At 43.3% G+C, this 23,348-nt stretch overlaps 1 protein-coding gene across 1 annotated transcript; it reads left to right on the top strand.

Moving 5' to 3' along the window:
- The first annotated feature begins 254 nt into the window (after window positions 1-254).
- Window positions 255-20,633, top strand: MCM4 (minichromosome maintenance complex component 4). Its single transcript, XM_003408312.4, has 17 exons — window positions 255-309; window positions 486-568; window positions 881-1,042; window positions 2,079-2,242; window positions 2,329-2,430; window positions 2,654-2,749; window positions 2,836-2,931; window positions 4,999-5,137; window positions 8,144-8,364; window positions 10,937-11,057; window positions 12,518-12,777; window positions 13,220-13,585; window positions 14,942-15,069; window positions 15,788-15,995; window positions 17,908-18,136; window positions 18,505-18,638; window positions 19,871-20,633. Exons 2-17 carry the CDS (start codon window positions 499-501, stop codon window positions 19,961-19,963), a joined length of 2,589 nt encoding a protein of 862 aa, XP_003408360.1. The 5' UTR covers window positions 255-309; window positions 486-498; the 3' UTR covers window positions 19,964-20,633.
- Window positions 20,634-23,348: the final 2,715 nt, after the last annotated feature.

Genomic DNA, 23,348 nt, shown 5'->3' with positions numbered 1-23,348 from the left:
CTGCGGGAGCCCCGCCCTGCGCCCTGATTTCCCGCCAAACTGAGCTGCAGCTGGGGCCAGACCACCTGCTGCCAGGGGCGTCACTGAGCCTCCAGTCCCCCTGTTGGGGCGCAGTGGCACCTTCCGGGGCGGAGCGACGCGAGGGCGCCGCTGCGATTGGTGGGGTGCTGCCGAAGGGCGGGGACGGTAGTGAGATGCTGTGCTAGATCCTGCGCGAACGCGGGCGGTCCCTCGTCGCGGTCGTAGAAGCGGGACTGCCCGTTTGCGGCCGGACAGCTCCGCTGCGCCTGCAGCCACCGCCTTGCGCCGGTAACGGGGAACGAGCTGCGGGGACGGGTGGCCCCCGGAGCCCCGCGAGGAAGGGAGGCTCCGTGCTCGCCCGGAAGCCCGCATGCGGGGCAGGGGGGTAGGCCAGAGGGAGAGAGGGAGGGTAACCGGAGACCTGCGGGGCGGCAGTGCGCGGGTACAGTTCTCCTGTCCCTTAGGTGCCCCGCCGCTATGTCGTCTCCTGCGTCGACCCCGAGCCGCCGCGGCAGCCGGCGCGCCCGAGGCGCCCACACGCCAACACGTGAGTTCCCGCCCTGCTCCGCCCCGGCGTTGCCCAGTTTTCCCGCCAAGCTGGGCGAGATCCAGCGCGCGCTTCCTGCTTTCAGGGCACCTGTGCTAAGCCTGTCCTTAGGAAGCAAGCGGCGCAAACTCGCTTCCTCTCTTCGCCGCGGTGGTTCCAGGTTGTCATTGGTTAGCTGTGCCTCTGCTTACTTGCCCCACTTTGGTGCATGCTTGTCAGGTGATGAACCCCACTGTTGAGCGGTTGGAACAGATCAGGGAGAGCTAAGTGTTCATCAGATGGTCATTCCACTTTTCTGTTCTATATCACAAGGTCAAAGTGAAGATGCCAGGTCATCACCCTCTCAGAGAAGGAGAGGTGAGGACTCCACTTCGGGAGAGCTGCAGCCCATGCCTACCTCACCTGGTGCGGACCTGCAGAGCCCTGCCACACAGGATGTCTTGTTTTCCAGCCCTCAGCAGTTGCATCCTTCAAGTATGTCTCCCAGAAGCTGGGTTATGTAGCGGTCGGTAAACAGATTAGGCTTCCGTACAATAACTGCGGAAACCCTGGTGGTATAGTGGTTAAGTGCTATGGCTGCTAACCAAAAAGTCAACAGTTCGAATCTATCAGGCGCTCCTTGGAAACTCTATGGGGCAGTTCTACTTTGTCCTATAGGGTCACTATGAGTCAGAATCAACTTGACAGCAATAGGTTTATAATAATTGCTGGTAGTAGATTTTTCGCTGCTGTTTGAGCAACTACAACAAAAGAACTGGAGGAGAGCACAGAGATAGCACGTTAGAGCTTAACGAATAAAGTCACTTTATAGTCTCCAAAGTCTCAGTCACCAAAAAACCAAACCCATTGCCATCAAGTTGATTCTGACTCACAGTGACCGTATAGGACAGAGAGTTTCCAAAGTTGTAATCTTTGCAGAGGAGCCCTGGTGGCACAGTGCTGAAGCATTGGGCTGCTAACCAAAAGCTGGCAGCTCGAGTCCACCAGCTGCTCCCTGGAAACCCTATGGGGAAGTCTACTCTGTCCTGTGGGGTTTCTCTGAATCAGAGTTTACTCTACCACAACGGTTTCGGTTTTGGGGTACTCTTTACAGACGCAGACTACCACACCTTTATTCTGCAGAGCAGCTGGTGGGTTTAAACTGCTGGTTGGTTAGCCACCAAGCACTTCCCACTTCACTACCTGGGCTCCTTTCAACCACAGTGCCAAAAAAACCCAGACATCTTGCTGTCCAATCAATTCATACTCACAGTGACTATATATAGGACCGAGTAGAACAGCCCCGTAGGGTTTCTTAGGAGCAGCTGGTGGATTCAAACTGCCAACCTTTTGGTTAGTAGCCAAGCTCTTAAACACTATACCACCAGGGCTTCACAACCACAATAGATTATGGTAAATAATCAATTCAGTATCAAATTTAGATAATTTGAATCAACAAATACCATGCTGTTATTTCTGGATAAATATGCTACTGGAGTTGTGTTCTAAATTTTCTAATTCTGTTTTACAGATATCCCTCTTGACTTTGACATTAGCTCTCCACTGACATATGGCACTCCCAGCTCTCGAGTAGAGGGAACTCCACGGAGTGGTGCCCGGGGCACACCCATGAGGCAGAGGGCTGACCTGGGATCTGCACGGAAGGGGCGGGAAGTAGACCTGCAGTCTGATGGCGTGAGCAGACTACAGTCTTCTGATAACATCATTTGGGAAACATAAAACGGGCAAATTATTCACGTGGCTCTTGTTTTTCCATGTAGCCAGCAACAGATGATTTAGTGGCGAGCGAGCCGTCTCTAGGACAAAAACTTGTGATTTGGGGAACAGATGTAAATGTGGCCACGTGTAAAGAAAATTTTCAGGTGAGCTATATGTTTAAAACTCCCCCCTTAGGGAAATCTAACCTATATCTAGGTGGCCATTACATGTAGGGGCAGATTTGTAGGTGGCCTAGGATTGTTTTGTTTTTTAAAAAAGGAAAGTATTATTTATCTTCAAATTGTGACATACTCATATGTTTTGTATTTTTAATAGTTGTTTATCCCAAATATACTAAGTGTAATTGTTTTTACCCTAAACATTAAGAAATTTGTTCGGCGTTTCATTGACCTTTTGGCTAAAGAAGAAGAAAATGTTGCCATAGATGTTAATGAGCCTCTATACATGCAACGACTTGAGGAGGTAATCAGAGTTTCTTATTTGTAAATTCAAATTTTCTTTTTTAAACCAAAAAAGCTGACAAAATACAACATTTCTTTGTCTTACAGGTTAATGTTATTGGAGAACCATTTTTAAATGTAAATTGTGAACACATAAAAGCATTTGATAAAACTTTGTACAGACAGCTTCTCTGCTACCCACAGGTAAGAATTTGGCTTTGACGTTGGTGACTTACAGTGAACATCTAGAAGGAATGTGCTTCTGGATAATAGAGTTTCCTCGGTGATGGAGAGAGTATGCCTCTGAAATACCAAAACATTTAAAGAAAACTATGTTTCATCTATTTTAAGATGAGCCCTTTTTCATACTTTGAAGCTTCTAAAGTTGGGATGTGTGGTACTGCTAACAGCATGTCATAGCTTAATTGTCAGTGTTTCTTAATAGTATATAAAAAATGCCAAATGTTGTAATTGGTAGCACCTATAAATGCATTATACACTTCCTACTTTCTTCAACAAGATGTATTAACTATTCCATAATCTCAATCTTTTAGATTTGGGATCAGTTTTTATTAATGAAATAGCCACATAGACTTTGAGAGGCAAACAGACTTAATCTTGAGTCTTGGTTTGCTGCTTGCCAGCTGTGTAACCTTGATCAAGTTTCTTGACCAAGAATCTGGTTGCTCATCCACAAAATTCAAATAAACTGTGATTTAGTTTATTTTGGTATCATTTGTTATTGTTATTAGGTGCCATTGAGTCAGTTTGGACCGTAGCAACCTGATGTACAACAGAATGAAATACTGCCTGGTCATGCACCATCCTCACAACCGTTGGTATATTTGAGCCTATTGTTGCAGCCACTGTGTCAGTCCATCTCATCGAGGGACTTCCTCTTTTTCACTGACCCTCTACCTTACCAAGCATGATGTTCCTCTACAGGGACTGGTCCCTCCTGATAACATGTCCAAAGTACGTGAGACATAGTCTTCACCGTCCTCACATCCAAGGAGCACTCTGGCTGTACTTCTTCCAAGACAGACTTATTCATTTTTCTGGCAGTCCATGGTATATATTCAGTATTCTTCACCAACACTATAATTCAAAGGCATCAATTCTTCTCCAGTCTTCGTTACTCATAGTCCAGCTTGTACATGCATTTGAGGCGATTTAAAATACCACGGCTTAAGTCAGGTGCACCTTAGTCCTCAAAGTGACATATTTGCTTTTCACACTTTAAAGAGGTTTTTTGCAACAGATTTGTGAAATGCAATACATCTTTTGATTTCTTGACTGCTGCTTCCATGGACATTGATTGTGAACCCAAGTAAAATGAAATCCTTGACAACTTTAGTAAACTGTGATATCGCTTATTGATCCAGTTGAATGTGACAACATTCCTCTTCAATTTGTCATTCTCAGCAGAGAGTAGACCATATGATAGTCTAATTCAAAACGGCCAATATCAGTCTATTTCAACTCACTAATACTGAGGATATTGATCTTTATGCTTTCCATTTCATTTTTGACAACCAGTTTTCCTAGATTCATACTTCATGCGTTCCACGTTCCAATAATTCATGGATGTTTTCAGCTGTTTCTAATCACTTTGAGTTGGTCTGAAAAGCTCACCTCTATCCATGCCATTGAGGTCAGCTCTACTTTGAGGAAGCAATCCTCCCCTAGTCGTCTTTCGAGTGCCTTCTGACCTGAGGGGCTTATCTTCCGACAGTATATCAGACAGTGTTCTGCTGCTATTCATAAGGTTTTCACTGGCCAATTTTTTCAGAAGTAGACTGCCAGGTCCTTCTAGTCTGCCTTAGTCTGGAGGCTCAGCTGAAACCTGTCCACCATGGATGACCCTGCTGATAATTTGAAATACCAGTGACATAATTTCCAGTATCACAGCAACACGCAAGCCACCACAGTACGACAAAGTGACAGACACATGGGGGTATCGTTTTATTATGGGGGATATATTAGACATAGAAGTATGAGCTCAAAATGCTTTTTTTTTTTAAACGATTGAAAGCCTAAATTGTGCCAAGGCATTTTCATATACGTTTAACAACAGATGACAATTTCATGCACAGGTAAGGTAGTTTAGTTTGCCTGAGGTTTGTAATGGGTGTGTGTATGATTACATGGGGTAACGCTTTTGGTTTTGCCATATTTTTTGTTTTCTATGCATTTCATATAAAATGTTTTGTTACATTTAACCGCCAAGATAGGAATACAAGCACAGTAACTTCGTGTTTGTTTTTACAGGAAGTCATCCCAACATTCGACATGGCTGTCAATGAGATCTTCTTTGATCGTTATCCTGACTCCATATTAGAACACCAGATTCAAGTAAGACCATTCAATGCATTGAAGACCAAGAATATGAGAAACCTTAATCCAGAAGGTAATATTTCTGAAAGCAGTTGGGTAATATTTCTAAAATACCTGCCATGAAAACAGAACTTACTTCATCATGAAACTTTAAAAGAATTGGCAGTGGGGAGGGGGTGGTCGTGAATTATAAATTAACAAAAGAATAGATTCAATTACCCTGTACACTTATGGGCCCAAATCTTTTATAAAAGATGTGCTGTTGACAATTCTCTATTTTAAGGGGAGCTTCTTTAATGTAAGTCTACAGTTACTCTGTTAAGTAGGCACTTTCTCAGAGTCACTAGAAGCAAATATGAAATATGATCTCTGCCCATGCACTTACCAAAAGAAATCTAGTTTGGGAAATAAAAGTCAGAAAAACAAGTATAGTGCAGGAAATGTATCAGCCTAGGAGCAGAGCACTGACTCAGTGGAAAGAGTTCACCATGGAAGAAAGATCTGAGTTATACTTAGGATGTGTCATCCTGAGTTGAAATCAACTTGATGACAACGGGTCAAGATGTGGAAGGTAGGAATGAAGGGAGTTACTGTAGACAGCAAAAAGGCAGCATATAGACAGGAATAGGGAGGCAGGGCAGAGAGCTCTGTGGACCTGGGCTTCCAGCCACGCATTTGAACCCCCACTGATAATTTGCATTACTAATAAGTTCCCAGGAAGTTATACACAAGAATCACCTGGGAATGTTAAAGTGTGGATTCTGATTCAGTATATCTGGTGTGGAAATTCAGATCCTCAGCAGGGGTACTAACCAGTTCAAAGCCCTGGTATGGACCAGGAGGAAGCAGTGTGGGGATTGACATAGGGGTATGAGCTGTCATGTTGGAGAAAGGCTGGAAAGTCTTAGTCACAAAGAGTTCAGAACACCAACTTAATCTAGATTTTTATTCCAAAGCCAATAGCATTGATATTTTTCAGGAAGAAAGACAACGCTATAAAAGTAGTATTGGGGAGTTCACAGGGGTTCTAATATATAATCTCAATTGAAGCTCGGTTAGGAGACTTTGACAGTAGCTCATACATGGGACTTGAGAATCCTAGACAGGATAGTGGCCAGAGAAATGAAAATAAGTGACAAACATGGTGTTTGCTATGTATGAAGATTGAACTACGAGTTAAAAATAAGTGTTCCAGTGGATAGATGTACAAAGGACATGAAAAGTTCTTAAGAGAAAACAAGATAGATAGTAACCATGAGCAAGTGTTGTTGTACTTCATTATTTATTAAAGAAATGCAATCTTATTATCACTCACTTGGTACTCAAAACCAAACCCATTACCTTCAAGTGGATTCTGACTCATGGTGACCCTATAAGACAGAAAGAACTGCCCCCATAGGGTTTCCAGGGCTGTAATCTTTATGGGAGCAGACTGCTACCTCTTTCTCCCATGGAGTGGCCGGTGGGTTCAAACCACCAACCTTTTGGTTGGCAGCTGAACTCTTTAACCACTGCACACCAGGGCTCCTTCAGTTGGTATAGAGATGAATAAAGACATGGTAGTAGCTGTGTGGCTATTTCGATTGGTTGTTTAGGGCACCAATGACATCCAGGTGAAAATCTATCCCAGGTCATTGTCATTCTGGTCCTAAAGGTTGGGAAGTCTTGGCTAGAGGCTGAAGTTTATAATTAAAGCTCTGAATGAGCTACATAAGAAAGAGCATGGAGAGAAGACAGCAGAGAGCCAAACGCTTCTCTACTGCATTTATGTGTAGGAGGTCAAGGGGAGAGTAGGAGCCAGCAGCGTTGAGACTGGTGGACTCCCTGAGGCTATTGTGCTGTTACTCCTTAAACCTTGAACTGCAACTATCCCAGAAGTCACCTTTTAGTGGAATAACAAATTGGCACACAAAATAAAGGATATTTTCTGTGAGTACAGTACTCCATTAAAAAAACCATCTGTATGAGACCAGAAGGTCTACAAAGCAAAGACGGTTAGGGGGCAGGGAAACTAGAGTACTGAAAATGGAACAACTAAAATGCAATTAAAGAGAATGTTGACACTGTGAAAAATGTAACTGATGTCACTGAACAATATTGTCAAATGGGGACATAATTTGCTGTGTAAACTTCCACTGAAAACACAATAAAACATTTTCTAAAAAGAGAGTGACAGCATAACCATAATAAAATTCCACATTTGGGAAGGAAAAAGAAAGGCAAGGAATTATCAGACAACTGGTTCCAAAAGTCATCAAGTTACATTTTAAAGTCAAAGAATGATTGGTGGGGAAGGAAGCTGTGTAAACAGGTGGAGAGAAGCCAGGATGAAACTCCAAAGCCCTCGTGGATTGGCACCAAGTTGATAGACCAGCCGATATGGCCAGCCGCAGTTAACCCGGGGCCATGTAAAGGACGAAAACAGCATAACTGGTTTAGAACCAGCAGCAGGAACTTGGTAAAGGGTAATAAGACCAAGGAATAGAGGGAAAAACTCTGTCAGAGAAAGTCCACCATGCAGAGACAGTATGAGCAAGAGGAAGGTGGCTGTAAGCATAAGTAACGGTGATTGACTAAGTTACAAAGTGCCTATTCTGGGCCAGACACTGTTTTTATTAGTCTTAATATATGCTTAATCCTCTCAGAAACCTTCGGAGGTAAGGGCTGTTGTTACCCTCACTTCGTGGATAAGGACAATGGGGCTGAGAGGTTAAGGGGGTTCCACAGGAAGGAAGCCACATACGAATCCAGACTTCGGATCCAGTGTTTTCACCAGGACTTCCCCAAGGCGTGAGAGGAGGGAGGCCATGGGTTAAATGGGTAGAAAGGTGTAGCTTTTGTTCCAAAGCCATGAAGAGGGGCAGAATGGAGGTGACAGTAACCCCAGGAAGTTCTGTGAGAGATCTCATCTTTTCAAGCACAGTCCCAGAGTGAACCTGGAGGAGATCTTCCCAACCTTGCCTGCCTCAGGTAGCCAGGCAGCTTCCCTATGCCTTCAGCGTTCCTGTTGAGCCTGCCTGCTGGGAGAGGCTTTTCCAGGCAGGGTTAGTGGAGCAGCTTCCTGTCTCTATCCCCACAGACATCGATCAGCTCATCACCATCAGTGGCATGGTGATCAGAACATCCCAGCTGATCCCAGAGATGCAGGAGGCCTTCTTCCAGTGCCAGGTGTGTGCACACACGGCCCGTGTGGAGATTGACCGTGGCCGCATCGCCGAGCCCAGTGTGTGTGAGCACTGCCACACAACCCACAGCATGGCGCTCATCCACAACCGCTCTGCCTTCTCTGACAAGCAGATGGTGAGCCCTTTGTCCTGCCCCCTCCTCCCCTTCCCTCCAGAGGCCCCTCCTGGCCTTCCAGCCAAGGCCAAGGATACAGGGACCGGACCCAGATAAGCATGTGAGTATTTGCTCTCTGTATCTCCCAAAAAGCCACGTTCTAAAACCTTTCTTCCTAAATGGTGTTCAGTTTATTTCACTCAAATTATAGATTTTGGTCTGCAGGTTGTGGCCTGGAGTGTTTTGAGCACTCTTAAAGCTGCAGCTTTGGAGTCACAACATTTCTGTTTTACTGCTAGTGAAAGGAAGAAAAAAAACGGACTTAGCGATCCTGTAGGACAGTAGAACTGCCCCATAGGGCTTCCAAGGCTGTAAACTTTTATGGCAGCAGACCGCCACATCTGTCTCCCACGCAAGGGCTGGTGGGTTATAGCAGCTGAGTGCTATAACCACTGTGCCAGCAGGGCTTCCTTACTGTTAGTGAACCAGTCCATTGTTTTACATTCTACGTTTTTTTAGGCCCTAAATATCTTATAATAACGGGAATATATTCTATCACTATAAGAAAAGATAATAAGTTGCTGTGAGTCGATTCTGACTCATGGCAACCCCCTATGTGCCAGTAGAGCTTCACTCCATGGCGTTTTCAATGGCTGATTTTTTAAAAGTAGATCACCAGACCTTCCTTCTGAGGTGCCTCGGAGTGGACTCCAGCCGCCAGCCTTTTGATTCGCAGCCAAACACATTAACCTTTTGCACCACCAAGGACTCCTCTTCCTACTACAGACATCTTAAAAGTTTAATGTCATTTACAAGTTAACAAATCGAATTTGCCTACTCCTGAATTTGACTTATTAAATATGAGATGCTTTTGTGGAAAATATTTAAGATTGCTTAACATTTTAGGTAGATCAGATATGAATGTGTATAACATTTGAGAACAGTAGTAGTTTCATTTCTTCAAATTCTGTCATTTTGCCACTATTCTAATAATAGATGTGAGAAACAAATTTTAAGTTTGGCCTTTTATCTTTTGTTCGTGAAACGTGCATTTGATGTTAAGTTGTATCTGATGTAACGTGTTTAGTATCACCTAGAAATAAGTGGAGGAAAGGCAGAAAAATTATTTGCTATGATTTTAAGTGTAAAAATACATGTATGAAGACTAATATGTTCAGTTTAATCTGTTACAGCGTTTAAGCAGCTTATTCTCTATCAAATGGAGAAAATGTTTAAAATAAAGTACAAAAGGCAGTTTCCCTTGGGGAAAAAAACCCATGCCAAATCCATTGCCACGGAGTCGATTCCAACTCATGGCGACCCTAAAGGATGGAGTAGAAATGCCCCATAGGGTTTCTATGGAGCAGCTGGTAGATTTGAACTGCCAACTTTTTGTTTAGCAGCTGAGCTCTTAACCACTGTACCACCAGGGCTCCAGTCTCCCTTAATGGAAGTAAAAAAAAATCTGTACCAAAAATAGTAGCAAATGTGGAAAAGTGTTTTTTCTTTATTACTAACCCAAGAACTGAAAATTAAGTTATTTTCGTCTAATATTGGCAAAGATTGTTGGAACATATGTATCTCAGTTCATATTGGGGCAGTGCTGAGAGCTGGAGATGCAAAAATACAAACTCTGATCCCTAGGGACTTGCCCTTGAAGGTGCCTACACTGACTTAGAATAAAGCCTAAAGCCAAGCGTCCACCTCCAGGGCTTGCATAACCTGATGTCACCCCCACAACACACACAAATACCCACAGAGCTCTCTGACATCTTGACCATTTTCTTATTTCCAGCACGTAAGCCAGGCACGTGCCCACCTCAGGACCATTGCACTTGCTTTTTCTTCAACTGAGAACACGTGGCTTCTGCTCAGAGGTCACCTGATTAGAAGGGCCCTCCCTAACCTTGCTTTGCGGAGAGGGTGGCATTTTTATACTCCTTGCAGCTGCTGTTTCTCGTCTGTTAATACCTGTAACTGTCAGATCTGTTGTGTGTCCCTTGCTTGTTTGTTTATCATCTACCCCCCTCCACTCCATGAGGGCGGGAACTCTGTTCACTGCAGAGTCCCTGACACCTAGCACAGGGTCGGCACATTGTGGGCACTCATCAGATACCTGTCAGGTGAGTTTGCAGGTGTGTCAATGGCAGGTATCTGCACACAGGGACTCGGAAGGTGTACAGAATTGCCTAAGCTGGGAACCTTAAAGGTGTGTACTTGCAGCCCATGAATTCTACTAGAAGTAACTGTTTTAAAGAAACAAGTAGAAATGTAGGGAAAGATTGTGCGCAGAGAGATACATCACAGCTTTACAGTGGCAAAAGAGTAGCAGTCACCCAAGTCTTCCCCCCAAAAAACCTGAATGTTTAGATAAGCTACGTCGTTAGAAAATTTTCCCATGTCACATTAAAAATCAGTTTTCTTAAAGTCACCTTTCTGGGCATTAAAGCAAAAAAGGTTTAAAAAAAAAAAAAAAGCACAGGTGCCAGGTATTTAATTAGTGCCCCCGAGTGGTCCAGGTATAGTTGGCTGCCTCTGATGGCACACTCCCTTCTCACATGTCTACCGTGCGCTCTCGCTGCTCTCCTGTCAGATCAAACTTCAGGAGTCTCCCGAGGATATGCCAGCAGGGCAGACGCCTCACACGGTCATCTTGTTTGCTCACAATGATCTTGTTGACAAAGTCCAGCCTGGCGACAGAGTGAACGTCACAGGTAAGAGCCGCAGTTTGTGATGACGCGATCGGGTACCTGTCTGGCTCTCAGTAAATCCTCCAACTCTGTCATGAATATGCTGGAGTGGGCCTGTCAGCCTGAGAGCGCGACAGGGGATTTGATGGCTAAGAACCTGTCAGCCCTGTGAATTCATTTAAAAAAAAAAAAGTAAATATTAGAAACTGGGTTTTTTCCCCTCAGTTTCAAAATGGAATTAAAGCGACAACACACTTGAAAGTGTTTGGGGAAGGGCTGTGGCATCGTCGGTGCTGTGGTGTGAAGGGAAATTAAGGCAGACAGGATACAGAAAGATACCCAGGTCGCTGGGACCCCCTGTATCTGTCTGGGAGTGAGTAATCTATCGAGTGTGTGTATCCATGGGAAGAGCATTAACCCATAAACTGACTTTTATGTTTTATAAAAGAACCACATGCAGCTGTCAGCCAGACTGGCAGGTGGTTGTGGTCTCTAGTGTACGCGGTAAGAGGCAGCAGGAAGCCAGGAGCAGCCTTGGCTCCATGGTTTCTGGTGCGAAATTTAAAAAGAATAAGTAACAGCATAGCCATTTGGGAAATTCCTAGGGATGTGCTTAGAGTGTCAATTGTTGATTTAATTTTTTTAAAAGAATTACATTCTTTTAAAAATGTGGTGAGAGGCAGTTCACCCAGAAACACCTGCTGTTACTAACAGAAAACAGTTGTTTCTCCTTCCCCTTTGATCCAGTAGATTGTGTTGTTTTCTGTGAAATAATTTGAGTGGTGTTTTTTTTTAAAAAAAAAAGATTTGAGTTTTTAGGATTTCCTCTCTTTCCAAGCTTTCCATTTTGGATTTGAGCACTTTGTTCCAGTCAAGTGAACAAATTCTGTACACCAAACCCATTGCTGCCAAGTCGATTATGACTCATGGGGACCCTGTAGGGCAGAGTAGAACTGCCCTCTAGGGTTTCCAAGGCTGTAATCTTTATGGAAGCAGACAGCTACATCTTCCATGAAGCAGCTGTTGAGTTTGAACCACCAACCTATAGGTTAGCAGCTGAGTGCTTTACCACTGTACTACCAGGGCTCCCTACACTCAGCTTAGGGAAATGAAAATACTATTTATCAGACATTGACAATGAGCCAGGTCTTGTGCTAGACGCAGAGTAATTTTATCTAACCCTCAGCACCATTACAAGTAGTTCAGTTACGCTCGGAGGGTCCAGTGTCACAGAGCTAGCAAGAGGTCGTGGGTGAGTATGTATTCAGATCTGCCTTCTCAGAAAACTGCTCTTTCCATCATGCCCTGCCCCCTTCCTGCTGCCACACCCTCACTTGAGAGAGTAGGCTTTTGTCCTCGGCTTGGCGGTCACAAAGACGGCTGACTAGGTGTTCTATGAAGAGGAAAGCCCAGGCTTCTTAGTGGGCCCGACATCTGCTCTGGTCCACTGAGCCTGCCAGTCACACCATGGTTGCTGTCCTCAGGCATCTACAGAGCCGTTCCCATCCGAGTCAATCCAAGAGTGAGTAACGTCAAGTCTGTCTACAAGACCCACATTGATGTCATCCATTATCGGAAAACAGACGCAAAACGTTTGCATGGCCTTGATGAAGAAGCAGAACGGAAACTTTTCTCAGAGAAACGTGTAGAATTGCTTCAGGAACTTTCCAGAAAACCAGACATTTATGAGAGACTTGCTTCAGCCTTGGCTCCAAGCATTTACGAACATGAAGATATAAAAAAGGTAAACAGTGAACTTTTTTTTTTTTTTTTCAATTTGTTGAGATTTACTTTTTTCTGGGGTCTTGTATTATAAACACACATTCCACCTCCCCACCCCTGAATAAAGGAGAATGACTTGCCGTTTTTACATAACAAAGCACTCACAGTGTGACTTCCTCAGTGATTGAGAAGAATCACAGCATCGTTCTCTCTTTCTTGATCTCTGGGTCAACCTTTACATGTTTGTAAACCTGAGAATGGGAACTTAGGCGGCCACTGTCTTGGCGTGACGATGTCTCATGACTTGGAGTAATTAAAGCATTATCACATTTGTTTTCCTATACCTTTTTTCAGTCTTTTTAATGGTAGTTTTTTGTTCTCAGAGCAGAAAAGTACGTCTGTAACACTTAAACTAAATCTGTTACTCTGCGGTAGATGACTTTTCAGACATGTTTTGTTTTTAGGGAATTTTGCTTCAGCTCTTCGGGGGAACCCGAAAGGATTTTAGTCACACGGGAAGGGGCAAGTTTCGTGCCGAGATTAATATCCTCCTTTGTGGTGACCCTGGGACCAGCAAGTCCCAGCTGCTGCAGTATGTCTACAACCTGGTTCCCCGGGGGCAGTACACATCTGGGAAAGGCTCCAGCGCCGTGGGCCTCACTGCCTACGTGATGAAGGACCCAGAGACGAGGCAGCTGGTCTTGCAGACTGGCGCCCTGGTCCTCAGTGACAATGGCATCTGCTGCATTGATGAGTTTGACAAGATGAATGAAAGTACGAGATCCGTACTGCATGAAGTGATGGAGCAGCAGACTCTCTCCATCGCCAAGGTGAGCTGCCTTCTTTTCTGCTTTAGCTGAGGCACTGAATATGTGGATGCTCAGAACAGAACCTTGGTTCTAACTTGGGGAGACTGGTGAGTTTTCTAAAGACATTTCAAGCTTTGAAAAGATACATAAAAGTACCTCTTGCATTAGATTTTAGCTAAATTTCTTGAGTGTTTTCTGCTATTCGGCACAGATGCGTGGTGTTTGTAGAACTTGCTAAGACCCCTGCAGGGGATGTAGTTTCGAGGAAGATGTGGTTGTACAGCACACATTCAGCTAAAGCTCAGTCCTTAACACGAATCCAAGAAAGGAGGATTTCCTCTGTAGATTTTTCCTAATTCAAACGTGAACGTCATTGTCTTAGTCATCTAGTGCTGCCATAACAGAAATACCACAAGGGGATGGCTTTAACAAAGAGAAATTTATTTTCTCACAGTCTAGTAGGTTACAAGTCCAAATTCAGGACGTCAGCTCGAGGGGAAGGCTTTCTGTCTCTGTCAGCTCTGGAAGAAGGTCCTTGTCCTCGATCTTCCCCTGGTCGAGGAGCTTCTCAGGTGCAGGAACCCTGGGTCCAAAGGACACATTCTGCTCCCTGCGATGCCTTCTTGGTGGTATGAGGTCCCCAAGTTTCTGCTTGCTTCCCTTTCCTTTTATCTCATGAGAGATAAAAGGTGGTACAGGCCACACCCCAGGGAAACTACCTTGGATGAGGGAGGTGACCTGAGTAAGGGTGGTGTTACAATCCCACCCTCATTCTCTCAACATAAAATTACAAACACAAAATGGAGGACAACCACAAAATACTGGGAATCATGGCCTAACCAAGCTGATACACACATTTTTGGGGGGGACGTAATTGAATCTATGACAGTCCTACTCACATTTTTAGTCTCAAACTTCTCCTTTCTGACCCTAATTAGGGTATTCAAAAGTATCCTGGTTTCTGTTGAGTTAGTAACTTTGAGGATAAAGGAAGACCAGCGTGCTGGGTCAGGGTAGGGGATGAAGATACACACACACTATGGCTTTGCTTGACCCAGAGTCTTGCAGGTGTGCAGACAGCACAGTGGGCAGAGGTGCTGGGACAGTGACAGGCCACGAGATGGGCCAGGAAGCATTGGGCAATGTTACCAGAGGGCCCACGTGGAGCTGACTCTGCTGCGTCTCATGCAGGTGCAAGCTGCCTGCCGTGTCTCCTGCCGGAAGTTTATCTCCTCATCTGCCTCTTCTTCGCGCAGGCGTGGAGGGAGTGAAGCTTCTCTGGGGGAGGCTGTGGTAGTGCTAGGTGGCTGAAGAAGAGTGGCTCTTGGTGGCTCAGGCACGGCCACGCTGTTCTAATGACACTCTTCTCCCCAACAGGCTGGGATCATTTGTCAGCTCAACGCACGCACCTCAATTCTGGCAGCAGCCAATCCTATTGAGTCTCAGTGGAATCCCAAAAAAACCACCATTGAAAACATCCAGCTGCCTCACACATTATTATCAAGGTAAAACATTTCTGTATGATTTGTTGTTGGTATTCTTCTTTTGTTCTTTGGTAGACCTCGGGGTGAAAGTAAAAGAACAAAATGCTAAAATTCAGCAACCTTTAACGTTATGAACTCTTCATTCTAATGTAAAATGTTTCACGTTTGGCTGGTTAAGTGTTTTGGGTGCAAGGATTATGTGTTTCTTTGAAATCTTTTTCAGAAATCGTTCTCAGTTTCAAAACCACTATGTAGAAACAACAAAGTAGAGATAACGACCCAGTAGATACGTTTCTCAGAAATTAGGTTTATTAAAGTGGAGTCATGTAAACCTATGCTTTTTCTTAGCCCACTATTCCGAATGTTGATCTATCTCATAAATGTATTAAGGATTTTAGATTTTAATTACTTGATATTTTTCCTTTTTTCCCACTAAAATAGTTATAAGTATTTTCGTTCTAGTCTTCATTAAAATTCAAACTATAGTAACATTCCCTCCAGGCAGATCTTTCTTCTTTGACACAGCCGCTGATGCCCAGCCGTCTTCTGGCCAGAACGATGGGCCAGCAGAGAGGGGAGCCCTGCTCCTGTCAGTGGGGAAGCTGAATTTATTTGGTGCTCTGTTAGACACATGTTTTCCTCAGTGGTCCTGTGGTGCTGAAGTGCAAGCTTTAAAATTACATTTGTAGGTGTGTTGGCAGGCCAACTAAGAAACTTGTGTTCTGTTCGCCTCTTCTAGGTTTGATTTGATCTTCCTCATGCTGGACCCTCAGGATGAAGCCTATGACAGGCGGCTGGCCCACCACCTGGTGGCGCTGTACTACCGGAGCGAGGAGCAGGCCGAGGAGGAATTCATGGACATGGCGGTGCTGCGGGACTACATCGCCTACGCACACAGCACTGTCATGCCGCAGCTGAGCGAGGAAGCAGGCCAGGCGCTCATTGAGGTAATGCAGCACTGTGTCACAGCTGGGGATCTGGCATTGGCCTCCAGGAGAAGCATTAATGTAACCAAGCGTTAAGGTGAAGTGATTGTGCTTGGGTCATCCTCTTTAAAACAGTAATTTTGTTGAGATAGCATGATGTTTTTTTCTTTTCTGTAAGTACTCATTTTGTTTCTGCTTTGATGCAAAATTGACTTCCAAACATAAAAAAAGGAAAGTAATTCACTTATAGAGGCTGTACACACACTTTATATGTCTAAGCAATTGTAAGTGAATTTAAGACCTGAGTTCAAATACAGGTGATGCTACTTAGTAATTTTGTAACTCTGGACAAGTCATTGAACTTCATTTGCTTGTTTCTAAAGAACAAAAATGAGTGATAAATATTTACCATTCACTCTTAAGCGTCCTTCTCTTCCTGTGCAGCAGTAGCTGCCTCCACATTTTAGGTTATGGAAGCATTGTGTGGAGAAAGTTTTGTGTTTTGTGGGCTTTTCGTTCTAACTGTGCTTTCAAAATCAATTACCATCGAGTTGACACTGACTCATGGCAGCCCTGTGTGTTTCAGAGTAGAATTGTGCCCCATAGGGTTTTCAGTGGGGGATCTTTGGAAAATGGATCACCAGGCCTTTTTTCCGAGATGCCTCTGAATGGGCTCAAACCTCCATTTTCAGTTAGCAGCTGAGCTTATTAACCGTTAGCACCACCCATGCCCTCCAGCTGAGCTTCCTAAAGTGCTCGTGTGAAAGTTGCAGATGATATATTATTTTCAGTTTGCCACAGATTCTTTTAAATCTGCTGCTGCATTGTCCATGAAGGTTGTTCATGAAGAAAGGAAAGTATATCATCTATACGAGTTTAATACAACTTTTGTAACATTATCCCTGTAGCCCTTGGTGTGTCTAGTTGAGTAGGTCCTCACCCAGGAGCCGGTGCCCGAGTCCTTTTAAAGGTGCACTCCATCTTCATTCTCCTATGCTGTTCTTTGTCATGTATCTTCCCTGTCTGTGTCACCTTCCACTCCATAGATCGCATACCACCTTCTCCAAGAAGTCTTCCTAAATATCTCCCTGTGAGAATATTTCCAACCAATATTTCCCACCAGAGGTTGGATTTTTGTCCCAGGGTTGCCATGGTCTGTCGGTCTGTCATCTCTACCACTTGCTGGTGACTGTCTTAGTTATCTAGTGCTGCTATAACTCAAATACCAAAAGTGTATGGTTTTAGCATACAGAAATTTATTCTCTCACATTTTAGGAAGCTACAGGTTGGAAATCAGCCTAACAGCTCTAGGGGAGGCTTTCCCTCTGTGTCCACTGTGAGGGAAGGTTCTTATCAATCTTCCCCTGGGTCTTAGAAGTTCTCAGCGCAGGGACCCCAGGTCCAAAGGATATGCACTGCTCCTGGCCCTTCTTTCTTGGTGTAGCAGTCAGGTCCCCCTCTTTCTGCTGTCTTCTCTGTCCTTTTATCGCTTGTAAGATAAAAGACGATGGAGCCCACAAACCAGGGAAACTCCCCTTTATGTCTGATCTGGGCTGTGACCTGAGTAAGGGTGTTGCATCCCACCCTAATTTCTGTTTGACAGAACTTAATCTTACCTCCTTAACCACAGGTAGAGGTTAGGATTTACAACACATAGGACAGTTACACCAGATCACAAAATGGAGGACAACCACACAATACTGGGCATCCTGGCCTAGCAAAGTTGACACATATTTTGGGGGGCACAGTTAAGTCCATGACAGTGACCTCCAAGGCCCCAGGCTGCATTTGCTTTCATGCCTGTGGTCCCCCAACATGGCAGCGGGCAGTGGCCCATTCATCTAAAGTAATCCTAACTGCTGAAAGTTTTAACCACAAGACTGAAAGTACTGTTTTCACAGGGTTTTGCTTTTGTGTTTTCTATTTGCACTAGGCTTACGTAGACATGAGGAAGATTGGTAGTAGCCGAGGAATGGTTTCAGCATACCCTCGACAGCTGGAGTCGTTAATTCGCTTAGCAGAAGCCCATGCTAAAGTACGATTTTCAAACAAAGTTGAGGCAATTGATGTTGAAGAGGCAAAACGCCTTCATCGGGAGGCTCTGAAGCAGTCTGCGACCGACCCCCGGACCGGCATTGTGGATATCTCTATTCTCACCACAGGTGTGTTGTAGCACAAAAAGAAAAAGCATTCGAAGGTGACTTAAGTGCTTACGTGATTAGTATTTCAGATGTAAGCTAAAGGTTAACACAGGTGGAGCAGAAGTTCTTAACCTTTTTTGGATTAGGACACCTTTGAGAATCTGAGAGAAGTTGCTTGATCTTCTGAGAAAGATACATACTAACACACGAACAGTCACAGATCATCCACTTAAAATTTACATGAAACTATTTTCAAAATAATTGTAAAGCAGAATGGCGTAGCTAGTTTTTAAGGTACATAACTAAAAGAACAGTAGTCTAGACGCTACTAAAGGGATGTTTATGGAGATTTGAAACATACCACTTTCATTAAGTTATTTTATAATCAGGAATGAGCGCCACCTCTCGTAAACGGAAAGAAGAATTAGCTGAAGCTCTGAAGAAACTGATTTTGTCTAAGGGAAAAACACCAGCACTAAAATACCAGCAACTTTTTGAAGATATCCGGGGACAATCTGACATAGTAAGTGTTTATTTTTGTGTTTCGTAGTTTTTCTCTTTCTCTGTTTTTAGGGTTATTTTGTTTTTTCCTTCTTTGTTAATTGTTTAAGTTATAAATGCACATAGGAATAAAGAAAAGTAAGGCCGCCCATGAACTCATCATCAGTAAATATTCATGGTTAAAATTTGGTTATTCCTCTTTCAGAATTTTTCTATGTGTGGTCTTTCAAAAAGGGACACCATTAGTTACAGTTACACTGTTTGTACCTTGGAAACCCTGGTGGCGTAGTCGTTAAGAGCTACGGCTGCTAACCAAAGAGTCAGCAGTTCAAATCCACCGGGTGCTCCTTGGAATCTCTATGGGACAGTTCTACTCTGTCCTATAGGGTCGCTACGAGTCGAAATTGACTCAACGGCAATGGCCCTGGTTTTGGTTTTATTTGTAACTTGCTTTTTCGTTTGTTTAACTAACAATGTGTTATTAGCATCTTTCTCTGTTGGTAAATATACCTCAGAACATCATAACGATGTTTGGGTAACATTTTATTGCATGCATATTCCCACATCAACTTAACCAGTTGTTAGACTTTTATGTTTGAAGTTTTTTGCTATTATAAATGCTATTATTATGTGCAACATCTTTGTGCATAATCAACTATTAGCATTAATATGTAGAAATCAAACTATTGGCTAAAAGGACATGTGTACTTTAAAGGTTTTGATAGCAGTAACCCCTGGAAAGCACAATAGTTAATGCACTCAGCTGCTAACCAAAAGGTTCGAGATTCAAGTTTACCCAGAGCACCTTGGAAGAAATGCCTGGTGATCTGTTTCCTAAAAATCGGCCATCAAAAGCCCTGTGGAGCACACTTCTATTCTGAGACACATGGCATTGCTATGAGTCGGAATCTATTCCATGGCAACTCGTTTGACACTCAGTAAATTTTAAATTTATGATACAGATTTATTTTGAGGGTGAAATACTCGGGTACCCTTTTGTGAATAATTAAAGTTGACTTGTTCTGTGAAAAGAGCCACATGGGCCAAATCCAGCCCTTGGCCTACTTTGCAGTACCCTCTCAACTATGTATTGTCTGTCTGCTGTGGCACTCTCGTGCCAAGTTGAGTAGTCATAACAAAGCCACCAAAAAGGGAAAGATACTCTGGATGGTACCGTAACATTGAAGTTTTTTTATTTCTAACAGCAACTGGAGAATTTGACACATCCGGTGTTTATTTTCCTCTTCCTCACAGGCAATTACCAAAGACATGTTTGAAGAAGCTCTTCGTGCCTTGGCTGACGATGACTTCTTGACAGTGACTGGAAAGACTGTTCGCTTGCTCTGATGATGTTGGGGTGATACAGTGTGCTGGGCTTCTCTGCTGTCAGGCATTTCACTTCCTAACATATACGTACACCTTAAGGATCAATCAGCTGACACCCTGCCATCGTGTAATAGGGGCTACATAAAATTTTTCTATCCTAGGGATCACTTTCCTTAGTGAAGTATATGTTTTCATTTTTTTAAGGTTTTAAGTAAAAATACTATACCAGCTTACAAAGAGATATCAGTAGAGATTATTTTCTTGAAGTGCAGTATTGTAGCAGCAGGACTTTTTTACCTGGGTATGTACAGGTGTGCAGACATGGGTAGCACCATGTTATCATTTTTTAAGACGATGGCCTAGGATCCTGAATTTTTTTGGTGCTAGACTTTTCAATAGCAATTCTCCATATGCTTGAGGCTTTGTAATCAGAGACAGCAGATTTATTAACCGGGACATATACCTCCATGTGAGTTAACTGAAAGACTAGGGCCATGCTCCCTCCCTTTTACAGCACCCGGGCATAATCCTTTTTAGAGGCTATCCTGCCTTATTCTCATGGCTGCTATAAGATCCAAAAGTCTGAAGTGGTTTAAAAGGATGATTGGAAGTGATTAGACTCTCACTTTTGCCAGGGACCTTTTCCTATTATGTAAACCTTTTTCCTAAATAAATGATTGAGAATGAACAATAGTCTGTTACCTGGCATTACTTTTCATAAGGAAAAAAAAGTTATGACACGTTGCTGGAAATTCACCATGGTAAGTACTTCATAACTCGTTAAAAACCACTGTAATATAATGAATTGTACTTTACTCAAATATTATTTAAATCTTATTTTTGTAAAGTCATTTCTGTAGGTGCAGATCTTACCTGTAGATAATACAATAAATAATCCCTGAAACATTTTTAATGGCGTTAACGTGTTAACTGTTAGAATCGTATTTAGCGGCCCCCTGGCCAAACCCTCTCATTTCACTGTCACTCTTCTCTGTGCTGTACTTGGCAGACTGGCAGGGTGCCTTGTGTTTTCAAGGAGGCAGTGACTAGTAGGATGGGGCATCTCCAGAGAAGCAGATGGCTTTAAGGGTGAGGTCTCCTTAGTGAGCACGCTATGTTGAGATGCTTCTACGTGTATTCGTGTAATCCTCATAGCCACCCTGTAGGAACAATATTTTCCTTTTTATAGATGGAGGAACCAAGAAGTCGCATGACTTGCCTAACTGGAATTAAAGCAGCGCAGTCTTCTGCCCTCTACATTTAATTTATTTAAGCGCAGCACTTTCAGGCTGTAGCTCAGAAGTTTAACTGTGCAGTGCTTTTGGACATACAGCTTGGGCTTTCAAAATCACACAGAGAAGTCTCCCTGGTGTCTGGCACCTGGTGTGCACTCTAAACGTTTCCGTGAGTGGAGGAGTCAGAATCTGTTGAACTGTGTTCTCACAACTACGTGTTTTTCAGACTGGAAATTTTTTTTTTTTTCTCTTTTGTTGTGGTGAAAACATACACACCAAGACAGCAACATCCACATTTATAACTCAGTGACATTGATTACATTTTTCATGCCATCATTATCACCATCCTCATCTAAAACATTCCATCACAATTAACATAAACGCAATGCCCCCACCCTGCCCCAAACAAAAACTCCACCTTTCTACCTCCCTCCACCCCAGTAAACCATAAATGATCTTAGCTCCCTTTATACTTGCTTATTTCATATAAGTGGCTACTGACTGACTTTGTTCATCACAGTGTTTTCAGGGTTCATTCATGTGGCATACATCAGAACTTCACTTCTCTTGTGGCTGCAACATATTCCATTGTATGCCCACTTACCTATTGATAGACACTCGGGTTGTTTCCACCTTTTGGCTGTTGTGAAAAGTGCCGCAATGAACACTGGTGTATAGGTGTCTGTGTTCCTGTCTTCACTTCTGGTGTGTAGGTGTCTGTAAGTCCCTGGGTTACAAATGTCTAGTTTACAAGGTCAACTTATACTTTCCCTGAAGTGTTATGTAATTTTGCCCTCACTTTGAAATGATTGAATAATCCCTACATGCAACAAATTCTTCATCATAATCACCTTTGCTTCCCGCATGTGCAGCTTTTAAATCATTGAAAAGCCTTTGAGCCTTTTCTTGCACTAACATAAGGCTAAATAACTGTGTGCACCTCTTCCGACTTACCCACAAATTCAACTTAAAGATACACTTAGGGATGATCTTGTTTATAATCCAGGGACTGCCTGTACCTAGGATTGGGATTGCTGGTTTTCAGGAACTGCCAAATTCTTACCTACTGGCTGCACCATTTTGCATTCCCACGAGCAGAGGTGTGTCAACATTCTCATTAATGCCATTCTGGATGTCCCTTTCCAGTAATCTCATTTTCCTGTTCCCTTACCCTCTCATCTTTGCTTTAGAGTAATTGTTGACCATTTGGTCTCATATAGATGATTTTTCAAAGGTATGCAGTAGTCACTGGCAATATTCTTTATGAGCAGATCTTACTTAGCTAAAAAGACCTCGGGGTAGTTTCAGTTCAAAGCTTATGGAGTATCTCAGGGCAATAGTTTTCAGCAGTCCTCTAGTCTCAGCTGCTCCAGTAAGTCTGGACTTTTTAAGAGTTTTTGAGAATTTGAGTTCTATTCTACATTTCTCTCTCCTTTCAGGATCCATCTATTGTGGTCCTGATCAGAATGGTCATCTTTACTGGTAGCCAGGCACTGTCTAATTCTGGTCTCAGGGTCTATGAGGCCATGTAGACTGTAGTCCTGTAGACTTTGAATTGGTTTTTGTGTGTGGTGTGAGGCACTGGCAATATGTTTTATTCACAGCTGTACAATTGCTCAAAGGCAACTGATCCTACAGTCTTTGAAGTCCGCCACTCACAAGCTGTGAACAGCATACACATTATGCATATTACACTTATTTAGACCTTCGTGGAGCAAAGGTATCAGAAAGGTGATTAATAACATGTCTTATGGCCACAGTGAGAAATATCTCTCTTGCCTTAAATCCCCTAAATTGCATACTGAATTGTTGTTAGTAGCTGTCAGTTCTAACTCATGGCAACCTCATGTGTGCACAGTAGAACTCTACATAGGCTTTTCAAGGCTGTGACCCTTCTGAAGCAGATCGCCAGGTCTGTCTTCCAAGGCACTTCTGGGTGGATTTGAACTGCCAACCTTCCGGCTAGTAGTAGAGTGCTTAACCATTTGTGTCACCAACCAAGGCTAAATACAAGTTGGAAAAAAAATTTTTTTTTAATTTTCCCTGATGCGAAAGGGAAAGAGTTTTTTTGTTTTTCCTGAGAGCTTTTACTTCAGAAAATTTGTAAATTTTTTCTCTGCTGCTTTGAAATGTATGCAAATCCTTTAAAAGGCTGAACAACTTGTTGCCAA

This window comes from Loxodonta africana, chromosome 14 (genome assembly GCF_030014295.1).
Source record: "Loxodonta africana isolate mLoxAfr1 chromosome 14, mLoxAfr1.hap2, whole genome shotgun sequence".
Taxonomy (NCBI): Eukaryota; Metazoa; Chordata; class Mammalia; order Proboscidea; family Elephantidae; genus Loxodonta; species Loxodonta africana.
Note: the sequence above shows the minus strand (reverse complement) of the source record. Positions and strands in the feature narration are given on the sequence as shown.

What these genes read in the sequence shown, in the direction of transcription:
- MCM4 (XM_003408312.4), top strand. Translation starts at nt 499, where the DNA reads ATGTCGTCTCCTGCGTCGACCCCGAGCCGCCGCGGCAGCCGGCGCGCC. An exon ending in ACATGCAACGACTTGAGGAG is followed by an intron (nt 2,750 to 2,835) that starts GTAATCAGAGTT and finishes TTTGTCTTACAG; the next exon opens with GTTAATGTTATTGGAGAACC. An exon ending in AACATGAAGATATAAAAAAG is followed by an intron (nt 12,778 to 13,219) that starts GTAAACAGTGAA and finishes TTTTGTTTTTAG; the next exon opens with GGAATTTTGCTTCAGCTCTT.